The sequence below is a fragment of the Palaemon carinicauda genome, chromosome 1, assembly GCF_036898095.1.
Source record: "Palaemon carinicauda isolate YSFRI2023 chromosome 1, ASM3689809v2, whole genome shotgun sequence".
Classification (NCBI taxonomy): Eukaryota; Metazoa; Arthropoda; class Malacostraca; order Decapoda; family Palaemonidae; genus Palaemon; species Palaemon carinicauda.
Genome location: NC_090725.1, coordinates 67,239,936 through 67,256,927, shown reverse-complemented (window position 1 = coordinate 67,256,927; position 16,992 = coordinate 67,239,936). Strand labels below are relative to the sequence as shown.

The following is a 16,992-nucleotide window of genomic DNA, read 5'->3' as shown; positions in this document are numbered from 1 at the left end:
AGGAGAAAATTGGTTCTGTGTTGACATGGAGTACTTGAGTACCTGCTCGACAGATGGCGCTGTTGATGTACACCCCCACCTGTATAGCGATCGCTGGCGTATTTTGTCCTTAGGTTTTTCTGTCGGGCAGCAGAGCTGACAGCTTATATGATCACCGGGTAAGTATATTCAAAAATTTATTTTATTAATAAAAATAACATTTTTATTAATAAAATAAATTTTTGAATATACTTACCCGGTGATTATATATTAAAGGACCCTCCCTTCCTCCCCAATAGAGACCCAGTGGACCGAGGAGAAAATTGGTTCTTTGTTTACATGGAGTACTAAGTACCTGCTCGACAGATGGCGCTGTTGATGTACACCCCCTCCTGCATAGCGATCGCTGGCGTATTTTGACCGTAGAGTTTTTCTGTCGGGCAGCAGAGCTGCAGCTTATATAATCACCGGGTAAGTATATTCAAAAATTTATTTTATTAATAAAAATAACATATTCATACTTTAAAAGCTGAATAATGATAAGTTTACTTTCTGTTGAGTCAAAAGCATTCCACTTTCATCCCTATAGAGTCTGCTTCATCCCTAAACTTGCTTTTCATAAAGATCAAAATTTTGGTTCTGGTCTTTTTTTTCTTAGTGGTACATTTTTTTTTTTAGTATTATTGTCAATTTTAATTGTCATTGCCATTTTTTGTAGTACTATCTCATAATTTTTCTATTGAAATCATTTTCAGGTAGACATGATGTCTTTGTGTCCATGCCCACTGGGTCAGGAAAATCTCTGTGTTATCAGTTACCAGCTGTTATGGCAGAAAAGAAAGTTGCAATTGTTGTGTCACCCCTGATTGCTTTGATTAAGGTAAGTGATCATACTGTGTTAATTTAATGTGAAAATTTTTATAATTTTTTCAAAATATTTTTGAAAGTTGATGCTTCAATAGTTACAGTATAGTATGATATGGTGCATCGTTCAGATGGAAAGTTTTACAAATCTGCTTAATCAAAACAGGATCAAATGGAACACTTGCAAAAATTGCACATCACAGCTGAATCAATCAACTCCAAATTATCCTCTAAAGAACGAAAGAGGGTTTTGGCTGACTTATCTTGCATGTCACCAACAACACGACTTTTATACATCACACCTGAGCAGGCATCAACAAATTTTTTCAAGGTAAGTTGTTACAAATACAGAAATTACAGTTTTATGTTTTTATTATTATCTAAACTTAATAATTCAGTATAGTACTATGTATTTATTCTTATGCAGATACAAACTTCTAAGTCATTTAAATGGGTTACTCCTAGCCTTGTTTTCTATGATCAAACAATCAAAAAGAAAGATGGAGGTTCAATTGCATCATGATAGGGTGTTAGGGTGTCTTTTCATAGACTGTCTGCCTCCTCTGACCTGGACTCTGACAACCCAACCATATTATTTGAAAGGCTCAGTAAAGGCCCTCCTTTTGCTAGAAGAACTGATAGGAGCTGTGGAGGAAGTCTTAAACGACTCCCCATGCTTCCTCAGCAATCTATTCTTAGTAGATAAGCTGACGGGAGGTTGGAGACCTGTCATAGACCTTTCCCATTTGAATTTGTTAGTCTTACAAACAAGATTCAAAATGGAAACTGGCCACTGTTCTTCAAGCCATGCATCAAGAAGCCATAGACCTGAAAGGTGCCTAATTTCAGCTTCCTATTCATCCTACCTCAAGGTTTCCCTTTCGAGATAGGACCTTTCAGTTCAGGGTGCTATGCTTTGGCCTGTCTCCACAGCCTCTCAGGCTCATACCAGAATCTTTGCCTTTGTCTCAACCTGGGCTCATGCCATGAGCATCAGGTTTTTGAAGTACTTACAGTAGATGATTGGCTTCTCCTGGCAGTCCTAAGCTCTACTAATAAAGCACAGGGATCTCATAGAATTTTGCAAGAAGTTAGGGATCCAACTGAATCTAGAGAAGTCCAGCCTTGTCCCCCAACCAACAATCCATCAGGTACCTATGCATGGACGTTGACTCGGTTCAAGCCAAAAATTTTCCTTCCGCCGACAGGATCCTAAGATTCAGTAAGATAGCAGAGACCTTTCTGGAAGGGGAATCACTTCCTGCCCATTCATGGCAGAGGCTCCTAGGACACTAATTATTGGAGAGGATAGTCCCCTACGGTGAGAATGGATCTTCTCTCGTTGCAGTTGGCTCTGAAGTGCCAGTGGTCTTGGACATTTGATCACCCTGCTGTTGGTGTCCCATGAGGTTGGTTGAGAGAGGAGAACCTGCTAGTGGGAATCTCCCTTCAGGCTCCTCCCCCACAATACCTTCCATTCTTCGATGCTTTTCACCAATGGTGGGGCACTTGCCTAGGAAGGGAGCAAATCTCAGGCCTATTGCCAGAAAAGGACAAGACCTCTCAGATCAATTTCTTGAAATGAAAGTGGTGCAACTGGCATTACTCCACTTCTCAGAGACTCAAAGGTCACTCCATGGTGCTGATGAGCGACAACTCCTCGGCGGTGACCTACATCTCTGAACAAGGAGGTGCAAACTCTCTCCAGCTTTGCCAGCTTGCATTAGATATCCACAGGTGGACACAGATCAATGCAATCTCCATCTTGGCGAGGTTTATCCCCGACAAAAGGAACATCATTGTGAACCATCTGAGTCGACCAGGGATGACAGTTGGTTCCGTATGGTCTTTGCTTCCTCTAGTGTTGAAGAGACTTGATTTTGAGGGAGTCTCTGTCTCCGGAAGTGTTTGCCACTCGCCTGAACCACAAACTCCCTATGTATTACTCGCCAGTCCTGAACAAAGCTGCAATAATGGAAGATGCTTTCCAGCACCAATGTTATAAGCTAGACTATTGTGTTCCCACCGTTCTGTCAGATTCGTCAGGTTCTGAACAGAATCTGAACCGAGAAATCTCGGCGCAGTTTATCCCCGACAAAAGGAAGGTCATTGTGAACCATCTGAGTCGACCAGGGACGACAGTTGGTTCCGTATGGTCTTTGCTTCCTTTACTGGTGAAGAGTGTGTTCCCACCGTTCTATCGGATTCGTCAGATCCTGAACAGAGTCTGAGCAGAGTAACACTAGCAACCTGACACAGGCCAACATCAGAGTGGTATCCAGACCTGCTGGAACTTCTAATGGAAGTTCCAACAGAACTTTCAGAATGGCTAAACCTACTGCATCAACCACATATAAGAAAGTTCCACTAAGCAGTGTATTTCCTGTCGCTTCACGGCTGAAGACTCCAGCATCTGCTCCGAAAGAGAGGCTTTTGAGGACAAACTGCGAAACAACTTTCCGGATACCTTCAAAAGTTGTCCGCAGCAATCTACCGAGCCAAATGGAAAGTCTTCTGTGATTGGTGTCGCAAGGGGGAATACTGCTCCGCTCAAGGCCACTATACGCCTGATTGCTGACATTTTGGTGGTCCTGAGGAATGAGAAATGCCTATCAGTCACTGCAGTAAAAGGTTACTGCTCAGCCTTGAGCCAAGTTTTCAAACTGAAATGGCTTGATCTCTCCTCTTTACGGAAACTCTCGGCTCTCATTACGAGCTTCAAGCAGACTTGTCCTTTGCGAAAACTCAATCCCCCTTCTTGGGATGTGACAGAGGTCCTTAGGTATTTGAGAAAAGCCCCCCTACAAACCTATGCATAAAGCCTTGGACAATGATCTTACCCTGAAGATCGTCTTTCTCCTTGTCTTAGCTTTAGCCAAGAGAGTGAGAGAGTTACATGGCCTATCTTACCTTATGTCACATTCCAGAGGGTGGAAAGAATTATCATTATCATTTGTTCCCAGATTTGTAGCTAAGACTCAAAATCTGGTAGAGAATGACATTAGATTTGACTCTTTCACACTTTGGCTCTCAAAGAGGTAACTTATGACCAGGATAATCTTTTACTCTGTCCCTTGAGAGCAATCCCTAAATATTTGAAGAGAAAGGCTTACTTTAGGCCCAAAATTTCCAATTTATTTGTGAGCACAGGTTGCTCTAAAAAGAAAGTGTCCAAGAGCACACTTGACTTTTGGTGAAGGGAAATGATCATGAGAGCATATAAATCCTCAGGGGAAGCATTGCCAGGTCCCCTTCCCCTAGAGCACATGATATCTGTGGTCTTGCTGCAACCCTAGCATTCTGCAAAAACCACTCGGTAGCCCGAGTCCTCAAAGCTGTTGTCTGGAAGAGGCAAAACACTTTAACGGACCACTACCTAAGAGATTGTATTTACAGGTCCTTGGACACTTTCTCTTTAGGCCCTATTGTTGCAGCTAAACAAATAGTCTAATCTAATGCTCTTATGGGACACCATCTGTGTTGTCAAAGGCATCAGATATTCTTTGATTTATAAGAATATGAAATGCGGAGGGTGATCATAGAAGGACCTGAAGCCTTCACTTGGAATTCAACCTAATCCAAGTAAGAATGCCATATTTTTTCTATTATAAATTACATATTTAATCTCTATGGATACTTATTTTGGTAAAAATATCCAAATAAGCTATCTTATGTAAGTTCTGATGCATATTGTTCTGTCTTCTCTAGATGTTTTGCCAACATCTCTTCACCCACAGTTTCATATGTTATAGATCATTATCGCAGAATTATTAGCTCAAATGCAAGGAAAGCTTCTCATTCCATTCCTGTTTTGTTTTGAAATTTTTCTCTCTTAAAGCAATCTGTAAAACGTTCTATTTTCTAACTTGATCCTGAATACAGTAGTTAATTCTCCTTGATGCATTGAGAATGTAAACAAAAGAAATTCTTTAACACAGAAGAATTAAAAATTGATTTTCTACCTCGTAGTTAATTGTTGATGAATTTAGTCTTGATCAATTGTACAAATTTACTTTATGCATAGGCTATTTGTTTTGACAGTAAAAGATTAATAAAATTCAGGTGTGAATAACAATTTGAGCATTAGCAGGATTTGTTCTGAGTGAAATGTTACTCATAGAATTTTTTTAGAAGAGTTAAATTGTTTGTAACCCATTCTTAGAGTAATTCTGATCTCTTAAGAGTGTTAACTGGCTTGGTAACATATAGAAAACTTAATCAACCATCAACTTTTTATAAGGAGGTTCTAAACCTAAAAGAAACTAGCTTTTAGATCAGCGTAAAATCCAGGGAAGTTTGGCTTGTTAATCATAGATATGATAAAAGTTAGGAATTCTGCACCAGCATTTAATTAGACCTTAACTGTTAATGAGACCCAGTCTTTAAAGAGGTTTTGGTTTAGATTATACTTTAATGAGCTCCATATTACAATCTTGGCTTCTTTAGTTCATTTTGTACAAGTCAAAACTTTCCCAGTGGTTATTTGGCTCAAAGAAATTCTAACCACTGCCCAGTTTCAAACCCTTGACTAATTCCTCAAGTTTTGCCTAGCAGTTGTAGTGCACCAGTCAGTGAGGGTTCTGATGGTATACAGCACATGGCCGAGACAAGATCCTCTCTTATAGCCTCATGCTCTTAGCTACTGTAGAATCTTTTGCTGTATAGACCTCACTTATCCAAATTCTAATCAGCAAAGACCAACTGAGCATTCGTTACGTTGGAATTACAAGGTAGAAAGCAGAGTTGGTAGCCTGAGCTTAGTATCCATCCACTCGCTGAACTAAGGGCTAGCAGGAACCATTTATTTTGTATTTTATTACTAGTATATCATATGGTTTCCAATAATGATATGTTGCACTCGGATGGTAGTGTGCTTCAATCGCTTGCATGCTTGGTGTTTGGAATTGGTGGAGAAGACCAAAATGGATACATGTTTGGAACATCTGTAGACAATAAGAAAAACCTTATTTTATTTACCAGGTCTTGGTTTTTGACTTCTTGATTAAAAAGCTTAATGTTTTTATAGAATAATTTTATTTTATAGAAATTAATTTCTTGTCTGAAAAAGTCTGTTATAATTTTCTTAATAATTGTAAACTTTTGTGTCAAGCTGATTACCTGTGTTTTATTCTACTTTTATTACAGGATCTTCTTGATAGACTTTACAAATACAAAAAGCTCTCCTATTTTGTTGTGGATGAAGCTCATTGCGTCAGTCAGTGGGGACATGATTTTCGTCCAGACTTTCTAAAGCTGGGATATTTAAGGAAAAGGATTCCAAATACTCCGTGGGTTGCTCTTACAGCTACAGCTACATCTAAGGTAAGTGTTTCAGTGTTTTATTTTAATTGCTTCTTGCATGATATATATAAAGGTGATATACTGGAAGTTTAGTTGTTGAGTTTGTATAGTGTGAGATTTAAACTTTTATTTGATGAAAATTATGCGCTGTCTTCTATTTCCATTAGCTTTGGTTTTTTACTATAGTTTGGGTTGAAATTGATGTAAGCCTTAGATTTAGATACTGAAATCGCTGCTGAAAAGTTATTTAAATACATAGGCATAATACATAAAGTACACATACAGTACAGTACTATCTTTCTTCATCTTTGTATTATGTTAAATGTTTCATAATGAGTACAGTGAGCTTTGTTTCAATTATTATACCTTTAATTTTTTTTCATCATGGTAGAAATCATCTATACCATATGTTTTCAACATTATCATATGAAGAACTCATTGAAATAATGAGCTGTAGTTTAAGAACCATAGAAAAATATTTATGTCTTATATGTGATATTTTATGTGCTGATATTAACTAATGATGTAAGAGATAAACTTAAATAATAAAATTTATTTCAATACTTACCTGCTAGTCATCATGCTTACCTTTCTTGAAGCTACTACTTCTTGAGCATTTAAGATAGAATATAAAAAATAACTCTCCCTCCCCTATATCCCCTCTTCCTCCTGGAGTTTATTGGTACTGTAACATCATCTTTTTAAATATTTAACTTAGCCGGTGAATATATAATAGCTGCAACTCTGTTGCTCGACAGACAAAAAACAGTAAAAACTCGCCAGCGATCGCTATACAGGTTGCGGGTGTGCCCACCAGCGCCAACTGTCGGCCAGATACCACTCTCTCGATGTAAACAAAGACTCAATTTCTTCTCTGTCGACGTGTCGACAAGACGTACTTTTACTCGCTGTAGAACCTGGAGTTTTCTCAACATATTTGGTGAAGTACTTCATTTTGGTTTGAGCTTTCGCAGTGCAGGTGTTTTATCTTCATCTTAAATCTTGAACTCGTTTTGGATAGATTTAATTTTTGGTGACAAAGAGAGTATGGACTTTCTTTGACTTTTAAATGGCCGACCCTTCCCTTAGACGGAAGTGTGTTTAGGCTTTTAGTAATTATCTTATCACGTTATAAATTAATTATAGATTTTCCTCTATATATTTTATATCTCACCGCCTTTATTAGGCCTCTTCGATTAACTTTCCATTTATAATAAACATAAAAAATAAATTTTAATGTTTTGTTTATATGCGACCTTTCCTGAGAGTAGGCGGTCCTAACTTGGAAACCGAAGTTAAACAACGTTGAGCCCTTTCAATCGTAAATAGCTTTTAAAGAGCTAATGATTTAAAACTTTTTGAATGAATATTTTTAATAAATATTTTATGAAAGAATTTCTTTGAATAGTCTTCGTACTGTTTTCAAAGATGAACTAACGTTTAGTTTATTTATGCTACGCAGTTTGCGCTCTATCGTTACGATAGAGAGAGAGTTTCACGGTTTCACTTTGCAGAAAGAGTAAATCGATTCTGACGTTTTTTTCATTCTTCTTTCAAAGCTTAAATGTTTTAAATTCTATTTTAAAGGAACTTTTTAATTGAAAAACCTTTCAGTTTTTTCCTTTGGTCAAATAACATGTTTTTTTGACGAAATGTAATTGGGCTCTTCTCTTAAGTGCGAAATCAAGAGAGAGAGAGAGAGAGATAGAGACGGAGGGAGAGAGAGGAGAGAAAACGTTCCGTTCAAGCGGGTAACGTTGTTCTCGAGTTACTCTCGTCCCTAGTCTCTGTACGGGGAGAAAGGATAAAACGTTTTTAGTTTTATTCTCGTCCCCAGGCAATGTACGGTGAGAGATTGAAAACGTAGTTTTGAATGAACTAGTGTTTCTTCTCTTCCCCAACCACTGAATTTTTTTATCTTAAAAGATGTTTACTGTTTTTTTTGCTGGTATTAATGTGCTTGCATTATACGACTGATTTCGCATTTACTACCTTTTGATGAGGGTAGAATTGCGTGCTTCAGGTAGAAATCAGTAAAAGTTTCGATTTCAGTGAAATAAGTGCAAAACAGAAAATCGTAGTGATAAAGTGATTTTGCGCAAAGTGTTACAGTGTTGCGTCCGAGGGTTCGTCTGTTCGTGCCTGTCGTTCACCTAGTCCGGGACCTCTTGCAAGCTCCCAAACCCAGGGGAGAAGTAATGTCGTACGACTTATGGGTTCGAGAGGCCTTGATCAGCGAACAGACGTTTCCCTCTATGGTATCGGGTGTATCTTACCAAGATCTCCCCTACCATAAGGCGAGAGAGACAATTTTCTCCTCGTCATCCGAAGGCTTTTCGCATAAGAAACCTGAAACAAGGTTTCGAGGCCCTTAAGCGAAAGTCAGTCCTTTCAGGATAGGTCCAGCGTCCTGGTTGCAGCCATTAGGACAGCTCTGACCCTATGCAGTCATCGGCAATAGACTCCGAGAGTCTTTTTTGTTGGCAAAGTGTTGCGGTCACAGACGTTACCCTCGTCTCTTACCGCAACCATTTCCGTTGATCCTAAATGGGTTTTACGGCAAGACATGCAGAATAAGCTTGCCTCCCTTATGGAAGACTATTCTGCCGATTAGTCCGTTGAGCCTAGCCGTTTATCTCATCGAGATCCTGGCTTTCAGCCAACCTAGTGACGTTGGCGTAGCTAAGTCACGTCAGTCAGGTTGTTTAGAACCACACTCGATGCAGTCTCGTGTGGATTTTCAGCCACATTTGGACGTTAGGCCACTTTCTGATGCTCCTGTTGACGTTCAGGACGTTCGCTAACAATCGGAGTTGACTTGTTTTGACGCTGTGCGTCAACCTCCGCATTCTAGAGTTGTTTTGACTGCTCAGTCTAGGCAGTCAAAGCAATCTCGAGTGGACGCTGTGCGTCCTCACGCACCTGTTGTTGTTGACAGTTCACAGACTGTCAAGCAGTTACATGACGTTGCGTCCTGGTCTCTCGCACCTGTTGTTGTTGACAGTTCACAGACTGTCAAGCAGTTACATGACATTGCGTCCTGGTCTCTCGCACCTGTTGATGTTGACAGTTCACAGACTGTCAAGCAGTTACATGACGTTGCGTCCTGGTCCGCTACTAATGCACCAGTGCGTGTGGACTCTGCTTGTAAAGCATTGCCACCACGTTAGGTCTCTCCCTTGCTTGAGACTCAGCTATTATCGGACAAGGTTCCTTTAGATGAGGAAGTTGCTGTTCCCCCTCCTACTGATATTCCCTTGAGGACTCTGTCAGACGGAGAGGAGCCTAAAGCTGCTTAGCCCTCTATGGACTTTAAATAAATCATGCTGATTTTTAAGGATCTTTGTCCGGATCTTTTTGTAACTGCTGCTCCTCGTTCGCCTAAACGTCAGAGCTTACACTAGGCCTAGCTACTTCGAAGCCGTTGTTTATAAGCTAGTGCTCTCTCGCTCTCCTAGAGAGCTTTACGTTTGCTAGGCGACTGGTTTATCACCAGGAGGAGTTTGGGGGATACAGCCTTTGCTTTCCCTTCTTTTAAACTGGCTTATAGAGCGAGAGTCTGATATGACACGAGAGAAGTTCTCGGCTTGGGAGTTCCTGCCTCTGCCCAGATAGACTTCTAAAATCTCGTAGACTCTCCCTGGCGCCTGGCCAGGAGACGCTCCAAGATTTTACAGGTCAACTTCACAGCTGTTTTCGAGCCTTTGAAGTTTTGCTGTACAATTATGTCATGCATAAACAAGGCTTTCAGGGATGGCTCCAATGATCTGACAGCCACGTTCTCTGCAGGGACAAGTCCCTCAGGGATGGCTCCATGATTTGGCAGCCATGTTCACTGCAGGAGTACGTAAGAGGCAAGTGCGCTCAATGTGTTCATTGTCAAGACAAACTTCACGATGAAGTCTACCAGGCTGTCTTGACAGCATTTATGGAAGGCGACTGGATGGTCTCTCTCGACCTTCAGGAGGCATACTTCCACATTCCTATACACCCGGATTCCCAACCGTTTCTGAGGTTTGTTCACAGGAATGTGGGGTACCAGTTTCGAGCTATCGGAGATCAGAGCCTCCCTGTACTTGGACGACTGGCTTCTCAGAGCCTCTTCCAGTCATCGCTGTCTGAAGGATCTCAATTGGACTCTAGATCTGGCCAAGGAATTGGGACTCCTAGTCAATTTGGAAAAGTCACAGCTGGTCCCATCCCAAACTATTCTGTATTTAGGGATGGAGATTCACAGTCAAGTTTTTCGGGCTTTTCCGTCGGCCCCCAGAATAGATCAAGCCCTGCTCTCCATCCAGAAGATGCTGAAGAAAGAACGCTGCTCAGTCAGGCTGTGGATGAGTCTGGTAGGGACGCTATCATCCCTGGAGCAATTTGTCTCGCTAGGAAGGCTACACCTCCGTCCTCTTCAATTCCATCTGGCTTTTCACTGGAAAAAGGACAAGACGCTAGAGGCGGTCTCGATCCCGATTTCCGAAAAGATAAAGTCTTGTCTGACTTGGTGGAAGGACAATATCAGCCTACAAGAGGGTCTTCCCCTGGCAGTTCAGATACCCAACCACGTTCTCTTCTCGGACGCATCGGACTTGGGCTGGGGCGCGACGCTGGACGGTCGGGAATGCTCAGGTCTGTGGAACTCGAGTCAGAGGAGCATGCATATCAACAGCAAGGAGCTTTTGGCGGTTCATCTGGCCTTTATAAGCTTCGAGAATCTCCTTCGAGGCAAGGTGGTGGAGGTAAACTCGGACAACACCACGGCCTTGGCGTACATTTACAAACAGGGAGGTACCCACTCACTGACTTTGTACGAGGTCGCAAGGGACTTGCTCATCTTGTCAAAAGATCGAGGCATCTCCCTAGTAACGAGGTTCATCCAGGGCGACTTGAACGTCCTAGCAGATTGTCTCAGTCGGAAAGGTCAAGTAATTCCAATCGAATGGACCCTCCACAAGGATGTGTGCAAGAGACTTTGGTCGACTTGGGGTCAACCCACCATAGATCTCTTTGCAACCTCGCTGACCAAGAGGCTTCCAATCTATTGCTCTCCAGTCCCGGACCCAGCAGCAATACATATAGATGCCTTCCTCCTAGATTGGTCACATCTGGATCTTTACGCATTCCCACCGTTCAAGATTGTCAACAAGGTACTGCAGAAGTTCGCCTCTCACGAAGGGACAAGGTTGACGTTAGTTGCTCCCCTCTGGCCCGCGAGAGAATGGTTCACCGAGGTACTTCGATGGTTAGTAGACGTTCCCAGAAGTCTTCCTCTAAGAGTAGACCTTCTACGTCAGCCACACGTAAAGAAGGTACACCAAAGCCTCCACGCTCTTCGTCTGACTGCCTTCAGACTATCGAAAGACTCTCGAGAGCTAGAGGCTTTTCGAAGGAGGCAGCCAGTGCGATTGCTAGAGCAAGGAGAGCTTCTACCATTAGAGTCTACCAATCGAAGTGGGAAGTCTTCCGAGACTGGTGCAAGTCAGTTTCTGTATCCTCGACCAGTACCTCTGTAGCCCAAATAGCTGATTTTCTCTTATACCTGAGAAAAGGACGATCCCTTTCAGCTCCCACTATCAAGGGCTACAGAAGCATGTTGGCATCAGTCTTCCGGCATAGAGGCTTAGATCTTTCCAACAATAAAGATCTGCAAGACCTCCTTAAGTCTTTTGAGACCACTAAGGAGCGTCGTTTGGCTACTCCTGGGTGGAATTTAGACGTGGTCCTAAGATTCCTCATGTCAGACAGGTTTGAGCCTTTACAGTCAGCCTCCCTGAAAGATCTCACTCTTAAGACTTTTCCTGGTATGCTTAGCCTCAGCTAAAAGAGTCAGTGAGATTCATGCCTTCAGCAAGAACATCGGATTTTCGTCAGAAAAGGCCACTTGTTCTCTGCAACTTGGTTTTCTAGCCAAAAATGAGCTACCTTCTCGTCCTTGGCCTAAATCTTGCGATATTCCCAGCTTATCGGAGATCGTAGGCAATGAACTAGAAAGAGTCTTATGCCCTGTTAGAGCTCTTAAGTTCTACTTAGCTCGTACTAAACCTTTACGAGGCCAATCTGAAGCTTTATGGTGTTCGGTTAAGAAACCATCCTTGCCTATGTCAAAGAATGTCTTATCCTATTTTATCAGATTGTTAATACGAGAAGCTCATTCACACTTGAGTGAGGAAGACCGATCTTTGCTTAAGGTTAAGACGCACGAGGTTAGAGCTGCAGCAACTTCCGTGGCCTTTAAGCAAAATAGATCTCTGCAAAGTATCATGGACGCAACCTATTGGGGAAGCAAGTCAGTGTTCGCGTCATGTTACTTAAAAGGTGTCCAGTCTCTTTACGAGAACTGCTACACACTGGGACCGTTCGTAGCAGCGAGTGCAGTAGTGGGTGAGGGCTCAACCACTACAATTCCCTAATTCCATATCCTTTTAATCTGTCTCTTGAAATGTTTTAATGTTTTTATGGGTTGTCCGGAAGGCTAAGAAGCCTTTCGCATCCTGGTTGATTTGGCGGGTGGTCAAAGTCATTTCTTGAGAGCGCCCAGATTAGGGGTTTGATGAGGTCCTGTTGTATGGGTTGCAGCCCTTGATACTTCAGCTCCTGGGGGTCTGTCAGCATCCTAAGAGGATCGCGGGGCTCCGTAAGGAAGACGTACTTACAAGGCAGAGTAATCGTCTAAGTCGACTTCCTTACCAGGTACCTATTTATTTTGGTTTTGTTATATTGATAACTGTCAAAATGAAATAAAAAACTCTTAGCTTATACGATGTAAACATATTTAACTGGTCTCTACCCACCACCCTGGGTGTGAATCAGCTATTATATATTCACCGGCTAAGTTAAATATTTAAAAATGATATTTTAATTATAAAATAAATTTTTGAATATACTTACCTGGTGAATATATAAATTAAACGACCCTCCCTTCCTCCCCAATAGAGACGCAGTGGGATGAGAAGAAATTGAGTCTTTGTTTACATCGAGAGAGTGGTATCTGGCCGACAGTTGGCGCTGGTGGGCACACCCGCAACCTGTATAGCGATCGCTGGCGAGTTTTTACTGTTTTTTGTCTGTCGAGCAACAGAGTTGCAGCTATTATATATTCACCGGGTAAGTATATTCAAAAATTTATTTTATAATTAAAATATCATATTTTGAGGCATTATAATACCGGTTGGCATCGGTAATCCAAAATCATCATAATCTCGAAATTAACGCCAAAAATGTACATATCTTTTATCAGTAAATCTCTAGACAGTAAAAGTGATGAAGAAGGGGGAAATTGATGACTACCGGGTAATCATCGAAATATTAAATTCCTTCCTATACGTAATACAAACCTTCGACCTTTAATGGTTGTAGGTAGTAAGTTAGTCAAGGCATCAGCCACCCATTGAGATACTACCACTAGAGAGTTATTGGGTTCTCTGAATAGCCAGATAGTTTAACAGTACATTGGATCTTTCTCTAATTATGGATCATTTTCCTTTGCCGGCACATACAACGGATAGTCTGGCCTATTCTTTACACATTCTTCTCTTACTTCTTACAATTGACAACACTAAGATAACTGAAAAATTCTTCACTGAAGGGGTTAACTACTGCTCTGTAATTGCTCAGTGGCTACTTGAGACTCTTTAGCTATAGTAAGCAGCTCTTGGAGAAGGATACTCCAAAATCAAACCATTGTTTTCTAGTCTTGGGTAGTGCCATAACTTCTTTACCATGGTATTTCACTGTCCTGGGGTTACAGTTCTGTTGCTTGAGGGTACACTCTGGCACACTATTCTGTTTCCTTATTTCCTTTCCTTTCCTCACTGGGCTATTTTCCCTGGTGGGGCTCTTGGGCATATAGCATTCTGCTTTTCCAACTAGGGTTGTAGCTTTCCAAGTACTAATAATAATATAACTCCAGCATAGCTGGTAACCAGCCGTTAAGCTTTTAACAAGGTAAACACAGCGGGGTGTCATGTGCCGGGGAATCCCTGCCCACCCAACAGGTAGTGTGCACCTTCACTTTGACTTTGGCTGCTGTAGAATACAGACATACTTTACAGAAATTTAGCTGAAATTTCTAGTCGTTCTGCTTTTTCTTCCAGAATGTGTGTTTCGATTACTGTTGTGATGCTGGTTCTGTGATCAGACATGCGGCTGTGTCCCAGCAAGGGCTGTGGCTGATACATGATTAAGCTGGAAGTTGTCCTGCATAAACTTTTTAAATGTTGCAGGCAACATTCCTGTTCTCAGGAATCCCCGTCCTGAGTGTAGGGAAATGAGCCTCTGGTGCAGCATCCTGCTTTTCCAACAAGGGTTGTAGCTTAGCAAGTAGTAATAATAATGATAATAATAATAGTAATTATAATAATAATCAGTTCACACCATTTCCAAAAATTTGTTGTAACTGATTATGGTTTTCCTGATGTTGAAGAGACTCACTCGGTCCAAGAATGCACTCTCATATCAAGATTTTCAGGGACTACCAGGTGGCAGTGTGTTGTATCAGGAGAGGAGGATCTTGCTTTAGAATTTTCAATGCAGTGACTCTTCCCACAATGAATTTCCTTCAGAAGAGGAATTTGTTCCTCTTCCCATTCCATCTTTTAGGCTTTCTCAATGTAGTATTGGATGCCTTGTCCAGACAGGCAGCCCTGGACACAGAATGGACATTTGATCAGAGCGCCTTCCAAGAGATCTGAAGTAGATTCCGGATCTCCAAGTAAACCTGTTATGCAATGAAAGAGAACCACAAGCTTCCACTATACTCGTGTGAAGCTCCGAGGGTTAATATTAAGATAATTGGAGCTTTACGTTTTAATAATACTAATAAGAGTGATTATTATTAGAAATACTGTAATTCTTCAATGCAAGTATCCATAAAATATTTTATTTTAATTTCTCAGTCAATGTGTGTGGGTATGGATATGCGTGCAGGCTTGTAATTTTACTTGATAATCTTTCCACAGAGTTAAATTGATACACATATTTGCTACGAAACATTCTTAGGATAATTGGAGTGTTATTCCCTTAGACTTTTCTGGTTGAAGATTAGTACAGCGTACAGCATTAGTTATACGAGTTTTAATAGGTCCCCTTGTCAGGCAGAAGGGGATTCCAGCGTGGACAGCAGGACTTACGTGGGACACAATTTCTGGTTTTCCCCTCCAGCATCCCTCGAACATTACTGGTAGGAGGGAGTCCTGAGAATTTCTCCATCGTCTCAGATTACATGGCGGCAAAGGGCATTGCATACCAGAAGTGAATGTGAAGGAGTGAATTCTCCTTCTCTGCTTACTACCATAGTGTACAGCATCTTGAAGATATGTGCCGTCGTATTGGCACTTGGGAGGAGGGAGCCTTACCCCGAAGGGGGAAAGAGGGTCAGACGAAGATCCACTATGACCTTAACTCTTTCTCACTTAGGACAGAAGAGGGCTCCTACTTGCTTGCCTGGTATCTTATACTCCCCACTCTAGGTGTGGCCTCATCCATCTACAAAATCGCTGCTTCTTTGTGATTGTGAGTCACCTGCCTTTGTGGCGACTATTACTCATACTTGCCATCCCTGAACAAGGCGATTATTAGGACTACAAAATTGCATTTCTTTAACACTACCACCAATTCACTCGCTCTCTCTTGACTCTCAATAAATCTAATTTCTACCTTTACAATTACTTATGACTTCATTTGTCTCTCTTATCTCTTATTAATGAATAAAACTTATGAAATAGTCAATCACGCATAATTAATAACTCATTCATTATGAATATATATGAAATAACTCAATTCCTGACACTTGGCTCCCAGTGTGGATTCTCAGGCAGTGGCAAGAGATGCCTTGAATCTGGACTGGAAATGATGGCCATCAGTTTATGTTTTCTCTAACGAGTTTGATTTCAAAGGCTCGGAATATTTTCAAAGGCTTGGAATATTCTATTCTTCAGGACTTTTCAGGGACATCTGTGCTACTAGCTTCACAATGACCGAACAGCCCTTGGTATCCACTGCTCCAGTGTCTGAGACTGAGGTTACACTCTCTTCAGTCAGCACAGCTCTATCAGAAAATATGGAGTTGGAATGTCTTTGCTTTCTTCTTTCTGACCCAGAACCCTCACACTGGTAAGCGTGGTTGCTCCCATTATGGGGCCATTCCTCCCACTCTACCACCAGTGGGGGGGGGGGGGGGGGCTGAAGCACAGGTGGCAGAAATTGGAGATCCTTGGAGCTTAAGCTTGAACAGTGTATTGTCTGTGTGGGATACCACATCCCATTCACTCTTTCACCTTCCTCCGATTCGGCATCCAGTGATGTCACATTCCTTGATGAAGGATCTTCCCCATAGGGCAGAAGTCCAAACCATACTAGAGAAGAGCACTCTCAAAGAGGTTCTTGACGGATCCCCAGGCTTCTACACTTGAGTTTTTTTTTTTTTTATTTTGTAGAGAAGGCTTCTGGAGGCTGGAGACTGGTAATCAATCTCTCAGCTCCGAATGAGTTTTCCCTACAGACTCCGTTCAAGATGGAAACCGCAGAAATGGTCAGGCTGTCAGACTGGGGAGCTTTATAATCACTAGATCTAAAAGACGCATACTATCAGATCCCTATCCAGTGTTGGATGAGAACTGTGTTTCAATCGGTCCACAGCTCCTCAAGTGTTCAAGAGTGTTCACTCTAGTCTCAACCTGGGTGTTGTCCTCTGTAACTGGAGCCTCAGAAGGCTCAAGATACGAAGAGGCAGGAAGGGAGATATCTTTCAATGCAGAAAAAAAAGCTGTTTCTTACCATTACTGGAAGAAGACAAGGAAGGAGAATGATTTCTTAGCTCTACTTGCATCGAGAAAGAAATCTCCCCCAGTGGGA

The 16,992-nt window shown here is 41.6% G+C and overlaps 1 protein-coding gene across 1 annotated transcript in view; it reads left to right on the top strand.

The window, feature by feature from the left end:
- Nucleotides 1–16,992, top strand: part of LOC137648665 (uncharacterized) — a 208,523-nt gene that overhangs the window by 55,137 nt on the left and 136,394 nt on the right. Inside the window, 3 exon segments of the mRNA XM_068381675.1 lie at nucleotides 735–859; nucleotides 1,010–1,174; nucleotides 5,989–6,165. Of these exon segments, the coding sequence (XP_068237776.1) occupies nucleotides 735–859; nucleotides 1,010–1,174; nucleotides 5,989–6,165 (467 nt within the window).